Source organism: Lithobates pipiens, unplaced genomic scaffold (assembly GCF_037356315.1).
Source record: "Lithobates pipiens isolate NorthernLeopardFrog02 unplaced genomic scaffold, aLitPip1_a1.2 Scaffold_18, whole genome shotgun sequence".
NCBI classification, from domain to species: Eukaryota; Metazoa; Chordata; class Amphibia; order Anura; family Ranidae; genus Lithobates; species Lithobates pipiens.
In genome coordinates this window covers 248,796,062-248,814,993 of record NW_027507758.1, presented here as the reverse complement: position 1 = coordinate 248,814,993, position 18,932 = coordinate 248,796,062, and the positions used below count along the sequence as shown (strand labels likewise).

At 41.3% G+C, this 18,932-nt stretch overlaps 1 protein-coding gene across 2 annotated transcripts in view; it reads left to right on the top strand.

Moving 5' to 3' along the window:
* Positions 1-18,932, top strand: part of ARFGEF3 (ARFGEF family member 3) — a 142,357-nt gene that overhangs the window by 28,894 nt on the left and 94,531 nt on the right. Inside the window, exons 5-7 of one of the 2 annotated variants that reach the window (XM_077486771.1) lie at positions 675-743; positions 10,358-10,480; positions 13,370-13,412. In XM_077486771.1, coding sequence (XP_077342897.1) covers positions 675-743; positions 10,358-10,480; positions 13,370-13,412 — 235 coding nt within the window. Of the gene's footprint in view, positions 1-674; positions 744-4,653; positions 4,792-10,357; positions 10,481-13,369; positions 13,413-18,932 lie in introns of those variants that run through there. The other variant, XM_077486772.1, reaches the window with a different exon arrangement.

Here is an 18,932-nt window from a genome sequence, read left to right as displayed (position 1 = left end):
TGCAACTCCATGTTCATGCCATTCACTACTTAGCCCCCACCTACATCACTAGCCTAGTCTCAAAATACCAACCTAATCGTTCTTCGTTCCTCCCAAGATCTCCTACTCTCCAGCTCCCTCTTCGCCTCCTCCCTTATTGGCCTCCAGGCCTTTTCCAGAGCCTGGCACTCCCTACCCCAATCTGTCCAATTTATCTCCTACCCTGTTTACTTAGACGATCCGTGAAAACCCTCCTCTTCAAAGAAGCTTATTCTACCCCACCTAACAGCCGTACTTTGATCTTCTCCATCCTCATCCCCCACAGATATTACCTTTTGTATCATTTGACCCCCTTCTAGATTGTAAGTTGTAGCGAGCAGGGCCCTCTGATCCCTCCTGTATTGATTTGTATTGTAACTGTACTGTCTGCCTTTATGTTGTAAAGTACTACGCAAACTGTTGGTGCTATATAAATCCTGTATAAAAATAATAATGATCATGGATTGGGAGTGGTACGTCAAATTTCAACACTTTCAGTTGACATATATGAGGGATGTTTTATGCTCTCCAAATTTTCACAGTTCTGTTAACATTGTTGTCTGCATATCCTTTAGTTCAAAATTGGGTAGAGTGAAAGCCCAAGGATCATTATTTTTAGCAAAGTGTTTACTTTATTTTGTCCTACCCACTTGCAGGTCCTTCTGTGCATAACATATACATCAACATTTGATCTGAATGGGAGCTCGGTCCTGAAGATTGCTGAGGTATGTTTTGGGTATAAGCATGTCATTTCAGTCAGAATGCAATGTTGTCTTCAGTTTGTACCTTCATCTGCTCTAATAATGCTTTGATATAAACTCCTAAAGTAGAACTTCTGACAAGCTTTTTTTCTTCGGGCTAGAGCAGGGTTCTCCAAACTCTATGGCCCTGCAGTTGTTCAGGAACTACAAATCCCATCATGCCTAGTCATGTCTGGAAATGTCAGAGTTTTATAATGCCCCCATGGGGTGTGTAGTTCCGCAACAGCTGGAGGGCCGTCCTTTGGAGATCCCTGGGCTACAGTCTGGAAAGAGAGTAAGAACATTTGCCAGTTTTTTTTATTATTATTATTTGCTCTTTGTCCCCACTGGGAAGATTTCCTCTCCTGAATACACTGGTCATGAAATCAGGACGTGGGTGATGTATCTCCCCAGTGAGGTCACATGCAGTAGTAAACACCTGATCTAAGCCTTGCTTATGCATTCCATTAAAACCTTTTTTTTGCCCGGAGTTCTGCTTTAATCCTCTTGCAATTAACCCAGTACTAATCTGTATGTATTGCTGATCAATTCTACTATAGGAGGCCATAGAAATTAAGAATTCATTTTAAATACAAGTTGCTTTTTTAAATGCTTTTTAAATCGGTATTAAACCCAAAACCTAAATTTTTTATACATTGCAGCTTACCACTCATTCGATGTTGTGGTTGCATTAATTTTTCTTTTAGGCTTATTTTCTTCTATTTTCACCCGTCATCTGGCCAGTAAAATACCTCCGGTATTAGAGTGCCCCCATTCTTGAGGAAGTCGGCACATTGCTGTAGTGGGTAGCACTCTCGCCTTGCAGTAAAAAAGGGCCACTGGTTCAAATCCCAACCGCAATACTACCTGCTTGAAGTTGTTCTCCCTGTGCCTGTGTGGGTTTCCTCCGGGGTACCCCGGTTTCCTCCCACATTCTAAAGACATGCTGGTAGGTTAATTGGCTTTTGTCCAAAATTGGCCCTAGTATATGAAGGGTAGGGACCGATGTGAGTGTGCAATATATGTGTGGAGCGCTGCATAAATTGACGGCACTATATGGGTACCTTAAATAATAATATAATAGATGAGACACAATGTACAGGGATAGGGACAATTGTAGACACTCACTCAGTTGAACTGAATGGACTGGTGTCTTTATTCAACCTTACTAACTATGTAAGAAGCACAGCAGGCAGATTTGCACAGCAGCGTTGTCAGTCAGGCAGGAGGGGAGTGTTAGACATACTAGCAGATTTAGATACACTAACAAATTGAAGCTGAGCCCCAGTTGACACTTTATAAGCAGTTACAGCAAGCAGGTGTTTTTTTTTTTTTTTTTTTTTTTTTACTTTTTTGGGATAAAGGTTTTACACAAATAAAAGCTGATTGTAAGCACCCCTGTCAATATTGAATGGTCTGTCTCATCGCTGTAACTGATGCATCTGCAAGACAGATTTATCTTTATTTTTTTCTTTTAAAACTGGCCAGATAAAAATAAAAGTAAGAGAGCATAAAAAAAAGAAAACTGATCACATCTAATGCCGCGTACACACGAGCGGACTGTATGGCATACTTAATTCGTCATACAATCCGACGGACAGTCCGTCGTACTTTCCACTGAACGGACTTGACCACACACGGATACACAAACAGTCCGACGAAAGCTTGCGCGATGACGTGTACAGCACGTACGACGGGACTAGAAATAGGAAGTCCAGGACACAGCAAAGCACCCTTCCGCCGTGTAAATCCTTTCTGGGCATGCGCCATTCTTAGTCCGTCGAACTAGCATACTGACGACCGTACTGTCCGCTGAAACTAAAGTACGACGGACAGAATTTCGAAAAAAACGAAATACTTAGTACGCCAGACTGCACGCTGAAAAAGTCCGCTGAAGCCCACACACGAGCGGATTGTCCGCTGAAATGTGTTTCGACGGACTAAGTACGCCATACAGTCCGCTCGTGTGTACGCGGCATAAGATTTGGTAAGCTGCAATATAATTAATGTTTGCTTTTGGGTTAAATAACGCAGCCAGAGCCAGTTTTTGCATTTTTTTTTGCACATGTTAAAATTTACATTTTCTTTTCAAAACAGGACCTGGAGAATGAAATGATAGCAGTTCCAATATTTAATGTCGAATGGTGCACACAAATGCAATATATTACCCAATTTTGTGATAAAATATAAAAGCTAAGGTTGCACCGAGTAAATTGATGCCAAACATCAAACCCTAAAATTGCGTGCGCCCATGAAACGGCAATAAACTTTGTTACACAATTTTTCACAGGCAATGCTATAAAAGACTTTACAGGTCATCATTTTGGCATTAACAGAAAATAAGGGCCCTATAATTATCGCTCTCTCTCTGGTGTGCGCAGAATATGGTCTATTAGACCACTGATGTCTCTCTAGCTCTCCACAGCAGCCAGGGAAAGTGTCAGCTGGAAGTGGACTAATGCATTTCGCTTTCCATTTCTTAATAGCTTGGGAAGATTAAAGAATGGGCATTTGCTTTTCTCCCTCCCCTCTTCTCTGGAACACCTGCTATGCTTGTTCTGGGCCTGCAGGTGGAACAGTGGAGCCCAAGGGAGGTCTGGAAGCTGACAATTGACTTGACTTGAAATTTACAAGCAGCCAGGAGTGGTGTAAAACCTTCCATTGCTGCAGACATAGGTAAGTACAGCAAACCTTCTCAGTATTAAAATCCTCTTTCTCCACATGATTGGATGATGAAGGTCATGGCTCTTCACTTCATTAAGGGGAAATTTCCTTTCAAAGTGAACAGCCTATCTCCCAAGTAATTCCCTTACCGCAACTGTAAATGTTGTGCAGCTTAAAAAGAAATCCATGGATTAGGGGTATCTCCCTCATTTGATTGCTGTAATGTTTCTATACATGACCAGAGAATTTTCTTCTAGGATCTCTAAAAAATGCCATCAATTGTTCTAAAAGTGCTCCTTGCCACCCACATCGGAGAGTTGTGAAGTACATGTGAATCTGCCGATCGACTTTTGTTCAACCACCCTGTTGGGAAAAAAAGGCGCTCAATCGGCTGTAGTGCTTATCTGTGAATTTGATGGTGGGGGAGCCTCCCCGCTGTCAGAATACAATGACACAGTGGGGGAGAATTCACCCATCCACCTTTTTTAATGTGTGGATGGGGGAATTGGGTTTAACAAAAATAACTGACTCACATGGCCAGCCATACTCCATACTTTTTATACAAGAATCTTGATGCAGTATTTGAATGCATTTCATTATTCTAGGTCCAAAATAACACTTTTCCATTTCTGCCCATAGATAAAATGATTCAATAGTATCAAAAGCCTTAGTAGCATCATGGCAATAATATTCCAGTTCCCTCAAAAGCATTTGTTCATTTAGGAAACTTAAAAATTATTGTTATTACTTTTTATTTTTTTTGCTTTATTTTGTTGTGCGATATTTGTTAATTATAGAACATTTTAATAAATTGTCAATAAAATAAAAGTATGAATTTGATTAAGTAAACAAATTATGAATAAAATGTACATTATGATTAGTGTCTTTTATGTTTACTTTCAATTATCTAGAAATGTCCTTTTTATACTATAAAGATTTGCCTCCTATACTAGAATTAAATGTTTCTGCCGGCTGTATTTAAAGGGTTTAAGTGTGTATAGTATGTGTGGCCACATTAGGCTGTATATATTATCTTTATTATATAACCAAATTGCTGCTCTGTGAAATCGAATTGGCCAGTCATATATTTCAAAATCTTATTTACTTTGCACCTTTACACTAAATGATTTGTACCAAGAAATCTTTGTATACCTTCACTTGAACCCTTAGTACATCCCATCTCTGTCTTGCCTGTTGTGCTATGCTTTTACCCCTTGTGTTTTTACTCTTCCATCTGTAGTTGTGTTTGGCATGCCATAAAACAGGATCCCCTCAGTTGCATGAAATAAGAGCTTCCATTGCACATATCCTGTTTGTTCTATGTGGTCGTATTTTTCCTGGTCCTCTGCAGCCCGCTGCTCTCCTAGAGGTATCATGGTTTGACATGCAATATGGTTTCTATTTTACTTATTAATATTGCTTAACAGTATTTAAAAAAAGATCCCATTCGAGTTTTTTTCACTTTTTTTTTTTTTTTTCCCCTTCTGGAACAAAGTACATGTAGTAAGTTAAGTTCTATGTGCTATCTAACCCTATATATGAGGTCCAAACATCACCCCCTTCTCCTCCAGCCACAGCCAGACAACAGCTGAAAAGGAGATGGCCGCTTCATAACTGCATCTTGTCTTGGCTCAGAGCACTTTCTGGAGACAAGCAATGTCAAGAGTAATGGAAGAGGTTGGGGGGGGGGGTTTAGCATCTGCATTCTTGCTGCTGCGGCTTGTCTTGGGTAAAATACTCTGAGCCAAGACAATATGGTATAATGAAACATCTCCTTTTGGCTGTTGTCTGAGAGCCTGGAGGAGGGTGAGTTGAAATGCACTTCAGCCCTTGTAGCCAGGGTTATAAAGCACCTTGCGACATGCGACAAAATACTACATGTGCTTTGTACCATAGAGGACAGAAATGGTCCTAATGTATATTGAGGCAGATTTACTAAGGAAGTTGAGAATATTCACTCAGTGTGGCTGTGTTTTCTTTGAATATCCAATCATGTGCAGATTAAATAAACAGGGATTTGTTTTTCATGTGATTGAATAATTGAAGTGAATCTTGCCTTCAGTGAAGATCTTCAACTCCTTTTGGTAAAACAGGTGTGAATCATTTATTGCTAAACATATCAAAGGTTATTTATGATGCACTAATACTAAAGGGAACCTTCATATCCTGGTGGGTCATCGTGGTGCATTGCAAGGTGCAGTATTTCAAAAGTTAATGTGCGTTGCGTTATGGGAGCCCAAAAAAACGGTAAATTACCCTTCTTTTACACTGTACACAACATTACATGGCGTGTACATTGTAATGCATTGTGTTAACCATTCTAAACTAATGCCATTTTTAACAGATTTGTGCTTGTGATTTGTAAATTGCTCAGTTTCTGCCCAAATGAGCAAGTGTTTATTGGCTTGCGTTCTATATTGCATTGCTTTATGTCAAATGTTACATCCACCTTGAAATGTTTGTTTGCTGGTACAGTTGTATGGGAATACCCAGTTAGATTGTGCCTACATAGCAACTTATTGGGGACAAACTGTATACTGTTGCCTGTCTAAGCCCTTGCACACACGGTCGGACATTCCAACGGAAAATGTCCGATCAGCCCGTGTTGTCAGATAATCCGACCGTGTGTGGGCTCCATCGGACTGTTTCCGTCGGAATATCCGTCCGACAAAGTTTTAGAGCTGGGCTATAAAAGTTTCGACAACATGATCCAATCAGACTTTGTCCTATCGCTTGTAGAGAATTCTGATTGGACAAAGTGCAACGCATGCTCAGATCAAATTACGAGACCAAAGCTATTCGCTACTAGCCTGAAGGTAGTCTGGTCGTAACGAAATTACGTCATCACGTTCTGAACCAGTTTCAGACAAAATCCGACGGATTTTGTTGTCGGAATGCCCAACCGTGTGTACAAGGGCTAAGAGAACATACTTTACTCTTTCCCAAATATACCAGGTGAAACACAGTAAGCACTTTGGAACTGTAATCTGACTTTACCTTGGGGGGCGCTAATACTGAATAGTTAAAAACTTGACCTGATTTTTTTTTTTTTTTTTTTTTTATTTAACCAAGTATTTGCTCTTAATATTGTTCCTTACTAAAATGTGAAGCTGAGCAGCCAAATACACATTTGATATTGAAATGTGGGTAGTTTTACCTGCCAAAATGTTTTGCGGTTCTATTTGTAATATCCTTGCCAGAAAGTGAAGGCAGCCATGGAGACCAAGCTTTTCTCTACCGCAGTTGAGCACTACAATTGGGGGAATAGGAGTGTGTGTGTGTGTGTGTGTGTTTTTTTTTGGTTGAACTAGATGGACTTTTTTCAACCTAACTATGTTAAAACGTGTATTGAAAAAACACAAAATGCACCTGGAATATGCATCATCTGCAACCTGCATAGGTGTGAACTGACCCTTAAACAGACGGATCTGCATGCAGGTCAAATTTCTATCACTGGAGCTTGTGGGTACACAATGTTTGACCCCCCTAAGTGACGGGCTCCCTTGGTAGAGTGCAGTATATTACACACAACATTTTCTAGTTTTCCTGGTCTTAACAGTCCTTCGAATATTTAGATATTGTGTATAACACCTTATATGACTTAAATATTTACATGTTTCCCGAAAAAATATGCACCCAATAATTGAGGTTAGAATAATTACTATTGAGGGCTTTTCTGAATGTTATTCTCTTCTACATTCAGCAAACAAAAATTTTTGTGATTAGAACTAATAAGCCTAAATGATCACATCTCTAAGGGCACTTTGACACTGCCATTCCAGTGAGTTATGTCACGGGTTAACGTGCATTGATTTATGACAGATTGTAAGCTCTAACGAGCAGGGCTCTTTGATTTCCCCCCCCCCCCCCCCCCGTATTGAATTGTACTGTCTGCCCCAATGTTGTAAAGTGCTGTGTGAACTGTCGGCACTATATAAATCCTGTATAGTAATAATAGACGGCTTATTCATTTTGAATGAGCTGCAAGGGTACCAAAGTGGACAAAAAGAGTGCACGCAGCATATTTTTCTGAAGCAAAGTGCATTACCATGCGTTTTGGTGTACTGCAATGCATTTGAGCTGTGTTGTCTCAGTGTGTTGGATGCCATTCTGAATTATTGGCAGTGCAGCACACTAACACATGTAATATACATTAATGTTACCACAAAAAAACACAATGCAGTGATTTGGCCTTAGTGTATATGACCCTGGTCATTACAGTTGTCAGGTGTAATCAGTATACTTCATTTTTTTTTTTTTTTTAATGCTAATGTATCCAAAGGACAAAAAGATTGTGTGTGTGTGTGTGTGTGTGTGTACATGATCTTACAATGAGTACACCCCTCACATTTTTCTGTAAATATTTTATTATATCTTTTCATGTGACAACACTGAAGAAATGACACTTTGCTCAGGGGTCAAGTCCTGGGAAAGGAGGTGTGGGCACTCACCCAAGGTCCCCCCCACCTCAAAAATAAAGTGTGTGTGTGTGTGTGTGTGTGTATGTATATAGTACCCATCAAATGCAGTCTTACCACTGTCCCTAGCAGTGCGGCCTCACCACTGTCCCCAGCAGTGCGGCCTTACCATTGCCAATGGGGGTCAGTCCACCCCAGGTGCTGGGATAATGTACCCCCCTTCAAATGTGTGACACCGGGGGGGGACTGACCCTTGTTGGCATGGATGCCCTGCCCTTTGCGCACACTCACAATGCCTGCCACAGCTCGCAGTCCTGCAAAATATATATATATATATTGTGAGGGGTTAGCTCGGCAGCGGGTGTGTGTGACCCCCCTGGATGGGTTCACAACACAAAATCAGGCACAGCAGACAGCGTTGTAGGTGCAAAAAAACAAAAGATGCGGTTTATTTATGCCACATGCAGTGAAACATATAACAGCCAAACAAAAATAAAACATGAAAATAAATCCTGGTCAGCTTGACCTCTAATTACACACATGGATTCCCTCTCTAACAACTGAGTGCAGCCTTGTGCTGCACCAGTCCCTGTCTCTGTTGTAGAGGTTTGCCACACAGGCGTTAACTCACCGCACAGAACAGGTGCCACACTCCCCAGTCTATACAACACAAAACTGGTTCCAGGATGGAGCATCTCCCTAAGCATGCTGGGGTTTTTTGTAGAGGTCTTAATGAGCCCACTTACTTCAGCTGGGCTCATTAACTCTTCCCCTCTAATTGTACAAGTCTGCATAAAGCCTGAATCTAGGGCACACATATTTCCCATCCTGGATACAACCAGGTGATTTTACCTGCGTGTTGCCACTATATATATATATATATATATATATATATATATATATATATAATATAATTTTATGTATGTCTGGATTAAGGACTGGACCTCTTTTTGAGATGTGTTGTTTACAAGTTAAAAACAAGTTGTTGTTTTTTGCTAGAAAATGACTTAGAACCCCCAAACATTTTTTTTTTTTTTTTTTGTTAACACCCTAGAGAATAAAATGGTGGTCGTTGCAATACTTTCTGTCACGCCATATTTGCGCAGCGGTCTTAGAAGCGCACTTTTTTTGGAGAAATACACTTTTTTGAATTAAAAAATAAGACAACAGTAAAGTTAGCCCAAATTATTATTTTTTTATATTGTGAAAGATAATGTTACGCCAAGTAAATTGATACCCAACATGTCATGCTTCAAAATTGCACCCGCTCGTGGAATGGTGACAAACTATTACCCTTAAAAATCTCCATAGGCGACATTTAAAAAATTCTACAGGTTACATGTTTTAAGCTACAGAGGAGGTCTAGGGCTAGAATTATTGCTCTTGCTCCATCGATCACTCTACCAATCGCAGCGATACCTCACATGTGTGGTTTTAACACAGTTTTCATATGCGGGTGCTACTCGCGTATGCGTTCGCTTCTGCACGCAAGCTTTACCTTTTTTATATTATATTTTGATATACAGGACCTCCGATCTCATATTTACACTAAAATGCAATAAAAAAATAAAAAATTGTCATATAAAAATAAAATAAAAAAAATGGCCCTTTAAGAGCCATGGGCGGAAGTGAAGTTTTGACGTCGCTTCTGCCCTGCAGTGTTATCTCCATGTCCAGCAAGGGTGAAGATCCCTTCACCTCTACTGCTGCCGCTGGCTCCAGTAAGTGGCGGAGGGCTTACTTTTAATCGGCAGCTCCCGCTGCCAATAAAAGTGACCTTGGCTATCCACTGTGGAGACCACTCTAATCGGAAAACGGACTGCCGGCCGAAGAAGAGGATACCGGGGTTATGGCAGCTAGCCTCTCCCTTTAGCAGAGAGGGGGTGTATATCGCCTAGGACTGCCTATGGGCGTAGCCAAGTCTTTTTTCTGCCTAGTGTTCTACTCCTGTAGGGGGCGATATAACCCTGTGGTTATGAATAAGGAAGCATTCGGTCCGTCAATTCAGAGAAACGGATTTTACACCAAGCCAAAAATCCTATTTTTTGAGACCTTGCCCTCTGCCTCCCTCTATTCTGTTATCTGGGGTTATACTGTTTTTTTTTTTTTTTTTTTATTTCAATGTGAATCTAATGTGTGTACTTATTTAAAATGTATACAGCATTGTTTATGTATGATGTGGCCAGTTGCTACAGTGTGTATATATACACACATTTTTTGTCCTTTTGGGTACATAGCAAAACACAATTTAAATAATGTGAATCAATGGTGTGCTAGTGTATTAATTTCCATTTATCTGTGTCTTGAAATAGGCCGAACTCCTCTATTGGATATTCAGCACCCTGTTGTTCGTAAAAAAAATTTATTTTATTTTTTACATTTATTATTTTGCTCTCACATATAGGTGTGCAAAAGTTGTGTTTATTTAGTGTAAACGTGGATCACACTTGGGTTCTTTTTGTTTAATGACTGCTTATATTTTGAAGTTGGTTAATGTCTTTTCTGTCTTCCATCCAGCTGTGTATTGAAACCTATGTCTCAAGCTGTCATCAACGAAGTATAAACACAGCTGTGAGAGCCACACTCAGTCAAATGTTAAGTGACCTAACATTACAGTTACGGCAGAAGCAAGACAGCCCGGTGAGACATTGTTTACATTTTTCCTCTAATGTCATGGAATAGATGCTATTGTGCATAAGTGTCATAAAACAAGATGCTTGTTCAAGACCACCTCCAGGGAAAAAAAAGGTTTCCCCATAAAATACGGCTGTCCCTGCATTGCTTGGATTAACTGCTCATTTTGTCCAGGGGCAACCAGAAAGCTTATACTCAATTTTCCGGTCTAGCATCAGACGGCACTCCACCACGATCTAGTCATGGCCTAACATCCAGAGCAAGTTTATGGGCTTGACGAGCTTGCCAATTTTTAGAGAAATGCTTAAATAATGCATTACAATATAACTAACCCATTTGATTTTAGTTGACTATAAAGTACTGGGGATTTTAGTAGACTAAAATATGACCAAAACTAATTCAACAATTCAGATGGCTATAATATGACTAAAACTAACATGGTATTTTAGTCAGAAGACTATGACTAAAACTAATTTGAAATTTTGACTTCAAAGTTAACACCGTTGGAGGAAATGGTCAGAGGATTAGGATAGTATAGCTCCCTTCTCCAATCCCTTAGACAAGTTGGGCTTTAAGGCTGCATTCATACCTGAGCGTTTCAAAGTTGCGCATTTTTACCACGATTTTATCACAATTTTGCAGTGATTTTGTTCAGATCACCAATGTAAAAGACAGAAAAATGCCTGTAATCGCTCAGGTGTGAATGCAGCCTAGGGTAAAAAGTGTCATGGCAAAAAATTCCAAATTGCTGCCTTTGCGGAAATTCTTCTGCAAGTGTTATGCTGGAAAACTGGGCTCTGTACTCGTAGCAGTTTACCACAATTTTAAGTTTTATAAAATAGTAGAAGCAAGACTAGCACAGCTAGAGTTGCATGCACATTTAAAGTAGAATTGCAGCTAAAGACTATCATCTATACTAACTAAACTTGTAAAATGAGTTGTGTGTATATGCTTACCTATTTTCAGCCTGCTCTGGTCCGGTCATGTGATATGGCTCTCCTGTGTCAACAAAAAGCAACTAGAGGGGAGAGGAGGGAGCACTGACAACCATGGGAGCCTATGGGTGATGCCCTCACTCTTGGCTTTCACAGCCATCGTTAAGCGATTTGTCCATTCCCCTTCAGCCACTGCTGGCAGACACAGGGGAGTAAGGATTAGCTCAGGTGTGTTCGCAAGCCGCACGTGCAGAGCCCGCCAGGAAGTCAGCACTGCACAACGCTAATCACAGGCAGTGAGACATTTTTTCTGCTACGAGGCTGCGGAGATTGGGAAATGTCTAACTGCTTGTGATTAGTGCTGTGCAGTGCCGACTTCCTGGGGGGCTCTGCACGTGCGTCTTGCCAACACACTTGAGCCCATCCTTAATGGGGAGCCAGATCATGTGACTGGACTGGAGTGGCCTGAAAATAGGTAAGGTAATAGTAACAATAGGTTGCTTTTTTTTTTTTCTACACAGGTTAGTAGCTGTTTAGGAGAGGGGAAGGGAGTATTCTTAGGACTAAATAGGCTTTAGCTGCAATTCTACTTTAAAGCAGAACTTCAGTGATTTTATTTTTTTTTTCAACTTTCCATCTATTAAATCGTCTGCCCTTGTTGTTTTACCTTTTGGATGGTATTTTTTTTCTGCCAGTAAATACCTTATACAGCCCACTTCCTGTTTCTTGTCTGGTAAAACGCCTAGGCGTGTGACATCATGAACAGGTCTATCTCTCTCTCTCGCTCTCTCATTCTCGTGAGAGTTTGCCAGGAAGGGAGGAGGGATGAGTCATAAGAGGGCCAATGAGAGCTGCAGAGCTGAAGGTGTGTGTGTGTGTGTGTGTGTGTGTGTGTGTGTGTGTGTAAATCCAGGAAGTGAACAGACAGCAGCTTCAGCTGCCCACAGTTAAAATGATTGCAGCCAGACTTAGTAGAGGAAAATTTCTGCAGCATATTTGGCAAGTACAGAATCACAGTATATATAAAATATTATGCAAAGTGGTTGGAGGGAAGCTTCAGAATAGCAAAGATGTTTGTTTTTATTATAAATTTTGTGAGCAGACTGCAGTTTCTCTTTAATAAAGGGAAAAAAAAGCATCAGTACCAGACATGAGAATGCTTAGACCTACAAGTTATGAAACCAAGCTATAATTTTTACAAATGTGGTACACAGTGATTGAATAAGTCTATGTGAATCTAGTGACCTAAATAAATTACTGTGGGGGACATCAGTGGAAAGAAGGTGATTCTTGCAGTAGGTTTTTATTTTATTTTTTTAGTTTCTTTCTTTTTGCTTAGAGATTTTTTTTGTAAATAAACAAAAACGCAGGGAAAGGGGGAGGAGTCCAGTGACGTCTATGTCCGTGACATCACCGGACAGCCTGGACAGTGATGGTAAATATGAATGTGGTTAACGGGATCATTCAGTGAGCTAAGTGTAGGCAAATTTTGTTAACCTCCGTTTTTAACATTGCTGTAAAAAAAAAAAAAACTCTGGTATGTCTGCGTGACTGGCTAAAGTGATGCCTACTATAAAGTGACTGACAGTCAATATACTAGATAAGTTTTATAATTAAAGTTACACTATCTTTCTACGTTTTTCTTAAAGTTTAATAAAAAAAATTACTTGCGTCAGTGCTACAGTTTTTGAATTTAAAATGTATTTGTGTGAACTGTGAAGTCATGGATTGTGGAAACTAACTAGTGTCGGGTGATTGTATATAGTGTATACCACATTTACCACTGACTAATGCAGAGTTGCAATGCAAGGATCAGCTAAAAGTAGTTGGATCTGTATGTGCTTTATAATTAATCGAAATTAATAGATAAAAAAAAAAAAATCGATTAATCGAACACCAAAAATTGAATCAGTAACAGCCCTAAATTTTATATACATTTTTTTTTTTTTTTCCTCAATAGAATACTGAAATCCATGAAGCACTACTGGAATTCAGAAGCCAAGGTAATATGCAGTTTTATTTTGTGGGTCAGTAAGTACACCGTAGTCCTGTATTAAAAGGAAAGGAGGCTAAAAGTAGAGGAGATTTATTCTCTCTGGCTGTGCAACCTGCTATTTTTTTTTTTTTTTTTTACTGAGATTGCCATTTTTAAACTGAGCTCAATTTTAATAGATAAGTTGAAGGCTTTATCTTTTCAGCTGAAAGATCAGCTTTTTTTTTTTGCATTCAAAACATTTAATGGATTTCAGATCTGTATAAATTTGTAAGTAACCATAGAAAAGAGTACAGTGCTATTTGCATAACATCCCCTACTGTAAGTCTATTCTGCACACATAACTGAAAGGGAATCCAGAGATTCAATATTAATATTTACCTTGTAACCACGTGCTGTGCATGGTAATCTAAAAAGTGCAATGTTAATTAAGATGATTTGGAAATCTAAATTAATTTTGCAATGTTGAAAATTTATCTAATTCCATTTTTGTCGATCCAACAAATTCCTACATTAAATATTCTGCGACTTTCTTCTCCTGTGTGCAATTGCAGTGTCAGTTCTACTAGGTGGTTGCTGTTTTGAAACTTTCTAATACTGTAATGTGTTATGGGGTGGATTTGTTATCTTGATGTTTGTATGAAACAAAAAAAAAATTAAAAATAAAAAAACGCACAAGGCAAGTTGACGTCTATTGCACATCATAGCGTGCTTCTGAATGCAGTTAACCGAAAAAGATCCCAGTTGCAAATAATTTGGAAAACAAAATGTCAAATATAGTAAAGCAGTGAATAATTCACTTTTATTTATGAATAAAAACTAAATTTGACAGTCCATTCTTAACATTATGTAAAGTTATAGAGAAGGCAGACATATGCTTCCCTATCACACAGTGAACATCATTTGTGTCATTTAATAAGACTGTCATAATGTACAGAATCACATATAACATTTAACCTTTTATTAACTTAGAGCAGAAGTCAGCAACCTGTAGATCGCAGACAGATGGCTGGTAGATTGCGGTCTGGGCTTGCTGACCCGCCATTCCAGAGCATCAAACAGAGTGAAATGCGGAGGGACTACTTGTAAAGTTGGAGCTGTAGTAGAGGGCAAGAGACCCATAAGATGCCTTCTCTGTAGTACTGGTTCTTCTCCTATGCAGAGTGATACCATCTGCATGCCACCTCTTATCCCACCCAGTGGTCTTCAGAGTGGTGCCAGCAGCAGGGAAATAGATCTTCAGGTCAGTTTGAAGCAAAACACTGGTCATAATAATATATTGTTCTGAGACCACTATAAGGCTGCTTTCACACTGATGCACTGCAGTTTACGCAAAACTGGGTTGTTTAAAATGCCTGAATGCAGGCATTTTGGTGCGCTTTCAGAAAATGCACAAAGACTGCAGGTATGGCAAAGCGCAGCTAACCCAGGAAAGTTGCAGGTGCACTGTGCTGCACCTGTGGTGGAGGTAAACTGCAGCACATCAGTGTGAAAGCAGCCTTATAGGCGGCTCAGAACAGTAAGGGTTTATTTAAATTTGCCATTTAAAAACCCCATAGTTAAGACATGTTTTTATCACCACCGCCCAACCGCACCCTCTTTTAACTGCAGTGGCCAAAGAGTGAACACATGTCACAGCAGGAGTTGTATGCACTGTGGTGGTTGGTGGGTGTAACGCCTGTCAAATATGACCCATTCAAGTGAATGAGGCCCCTCTGCAAGTGCCCTGAAACTTTGTGCAGTACAGCAAACAAGGGGTTAAAGCAGGCAACATTGTGTTGCTTTCTCACCACCTGCTTTAATCCCTTGGACCCTTGCAGAGTGGCCCCATTTACTTGATTGGGTGGTGATTGGCAGGCGTTGGCACCCACCAAAAGCAACATGGGTCTTAACGCCTGCTGCAGCAAAGGTGTAAAAGGGGTAGGGATTGGGGAGATAAAACTGGGACTCAACCGCAGGGTTTTACTACCCCCCAGCTTTACATGTGAATGAGGGTGCCCTGCCAAATACAACTAAGAGCTCATTCACAAGTGTAGCTTGCACTGCTGCTCCTCTGAAAAGTGATCAGAGTGTGTTTGACAGGAGACCTGATTTAAACCCATGATTGCCATGCAATGCAATAGATTGCAACACAGTAGTAAGGCAATTAGAGGTTTAAATTAGGTGCAAGGAGATGACACTGTGGCCAGGGATCTTTGACTTATCCCATGTTCAGGTAGATCTCCACCTCTTTAAGGTTGCCTACCCCTGACTTGGAGGAATCAGAGCTATAAAAGCCAGCTTCTGATTTGTTGTTTTTGGAATTTGGACATGGTTTTATACCATATTATATTGGGTACTGTGAGTAACTATGCAAAATACCAGCTTTACTATTTGTTTTCTTACTGTTGACTGACCTAAGTTGTTAAAGTGGTTTGTCTAAATCTCACAAAGTTAACGATTAAGTGGGAGGTTAGTATGAATTGGTGTGGATTTCTTTCATATGTATTATGGGTTATGTTTGATCCTATGATATTGTTTTATTAGCAGAGTGTTTTGTTTCTGCTATATTAGAAATATTTTAAAGGGGTTGTAAAGGTTCGTTTTTTATTTTCTAAATAGGTTCCTTTAAGCTAGTGCATTGTTGGTTCACTTACCTTTTCCTTCAATTTCCCTTCTAAGTGTATTTTTTTCTTTGTTTTCTTTGCCTGAATTTCTCCCTTCCTGTTCCTCCTCAGTAAGCTGTTCAGTAAGCTGTTCTGGCTGACTAAACACCACTGGGATGATGGTGTGAAGTTTACTGAGGAGAAACAGGAAGTGAGAAATTTAGACAAAGAAAAAAAACATTTAGAAGGGAAATCGAAGGAAAAGGTAAGTGAACCAACAATGCACTAGCTTAAAGGAACCTATTTAGAAAATAAAAAAGCTTTACAACCCCTTTAACATGCACATAAGGGTCTTCCATAATAAATGCCCCAAATTACTCTTAAAAAAAAAAAAAAAAACAGGGTTTTGTAGTTCTAACGCTATTGATATAACGTCAGTTCTAGTGATGGACGAACGTCCGACAGGACGTTTCACGAACGTGGACCGCGAACGCGGCCGATAGTTCGCGAACCGTAACGTTCGCGGCAGGCCCCATTGACTTCAATGGGAGGCGAACGTTGCAAACCTACAGGTCAAATTTGCAGCCACAAAATAATTAATAGCTGTGCAAACATAGTCCCACCACATGGCCAATGACATAACACATGTATGAGGGGAATCTGGGATCGACAACTACAAGCATTCTTTTTTTTATATGGGAAATTGTTGTGACAATTCAGGACTGTGGAGCGCATGAAGGCAATGGAGGAGAGGGAAGGTCAGGGTAGGCAAAGAAGAGGGTGCAGGAGATGATCACCAGCAGCGTGACATACAGCAGACACCTGCACCGTGATATACAGCACTGACAGCAGCACCGTGATAGAGTGATCTGACAACAGCACCGTGATAGAGAGCACTGACATCAGCAGCGTGACATAAAGCACTAACACCAGCACCGTGACATACTGCACTGACAGCAGCACCGTGATAGAGAACACTGACATCAGCAGCGTGACATACAGCAATAACACCTGCACCATGATGGACTGATCTGACAACAGCACCGTGATAGAGAGCACTGACATCAGCAGCGTGACATAAAGCACTAACACCAGCACCGTGATATACAGCACTGACAGCAGCACCGTGATAGAGAGCACTGACATCAGCAGGCTGACATACAGCAATGACACCTGCACCGTAAGCAGCCCCAGGAGGAAGTCAGCATAACACAGGGATGGTGGTAGCCCCTCATAATGAGCATAGCACAGGGATGGTGGGAGCCCCTCATAATGAGCATAGCACAGGGATGGTGGGAGCCCCTCATAATGAGCATAGCACAGGGATGGTGGGAGCCCCTCATAATATGCACAGCAGAGGTACAGCCCCAGGAGGAAGTCAGCACAGGGATGGTGGGAGCCCCTCATAATAAGCAGCCCCAGGAGGAAGTCAGCACAGCACAGGGATGGTGGGAGCCCCTCATAATAAGCAGCCCCAGTAGAAATATGACACCGCTCAACCTCTTCAAAGAGGAGGGTACGGGCATATAGTACGGTGTGCTTTTTTTGGACAAGGAAGTGAGCCAAATGAAGAAAGAAGGTCTGTGTGCTCGATTAAAAAAATAGTTTATAGACTTATACATGGTCTACTGGTCACATGTGTTGAATTCCTCCGAGATCCATGCCTCATTCATTTTTAGAAATGTGAGGTAGTTAACACTGTCGTGAGCTAGGCGAGTACGCTTATTGGTCACGATCCCCCCTGCTGCGCTGAACGTCCTTTCGGACAGGACACTGGACAAGGGGCAAGCCAACAGTTCGATTGCAAATTGGGCAAGCTCTGACCAGAGGTCAAGCCTGCCCACCCAGTAGTCCAGGGGTTCATCACTCCTCAGAGCGTCCACATCGGCCGTTAACCCGATGTAGTCGGATATCTGACGGTCTAGGCGTTCCCTGATGCTGGATCCGGATGACACCTGTCGATGGGTCGGCTGAAAGAATGACCTCATATCAGAAGTCACCAACACATCTTCAAACTAGCCTCTTCTTGCAGGCGCTGTTGGATTGGTACCCGCAACTCCTTCTCTGGGAGTGGGAATTGCTCCTCTGCCAGTGCACGCAAAAGCAGAATGCAGCATTTCTCGAATCAAGGCCTGGAAGTGCTCCATTCTGACAGCCCTCTGTGACGGCGGTAACATTTCCGCCATTTTGTGTTTGTACCGGGGGTCTAAGTACGTTGCCACCCAGTACTGATCCTTGACCCTTATGCTTTTTATACGGGGGTCCCTATTAAAACACTGGAGCATGAAGGCCCCCATTTGCACTAAACTGGAAGCGGTGTGGTGGCCTGGCTCCTGCTCATCATCCAGGATAATGTCGTCCTCTTCATTCTCCTCTCCCCATCCACGCACAACAACAGGGATCCCAGAAAGGTTTAAAGCATGCTCTTCTTGCTCCTCCTCATCCGCCCCGGCACCATCCTCCTCTGACTCCTCTTCAGACTCCTGTTGTTCACTTGTCTCAGATAGAGTAGCCCCCCCTGGGAATTCATCCAGCATTGCGACTTCCTCATCTTCCCGCTCCTGCTCCTCCACAGCTTGATCAATGACACGACGCAATGCACGCTCCATAAAGAAGGCATAAGGTACCATGTCACTGATGGCGCCATGGCTGCGACTGACCAGTTTGGTGATCTCCTCAAATGGCCGCAGAAGTCTGCATGCGTCTCGCATGAGCAGCCACTGGCGCGGTGAAAAAAAACCCAGCTCCCCAGAACCTGTTCTGCCGCAGAGTTCATACAGGTAGACGTTAACTGCACGTTTCTGCTGGAGCAGCCTATCAAGCATATAGAAGGTTGAGTTCCATCGCGTCGGGCAATCGCAAATAAGACGTCTGACCGGCAGATTGTGTCGCCGCTTAATGTCAGCAAGGCGAGCCATGGCCGTGTAAGATCTTCTGAAATGGGC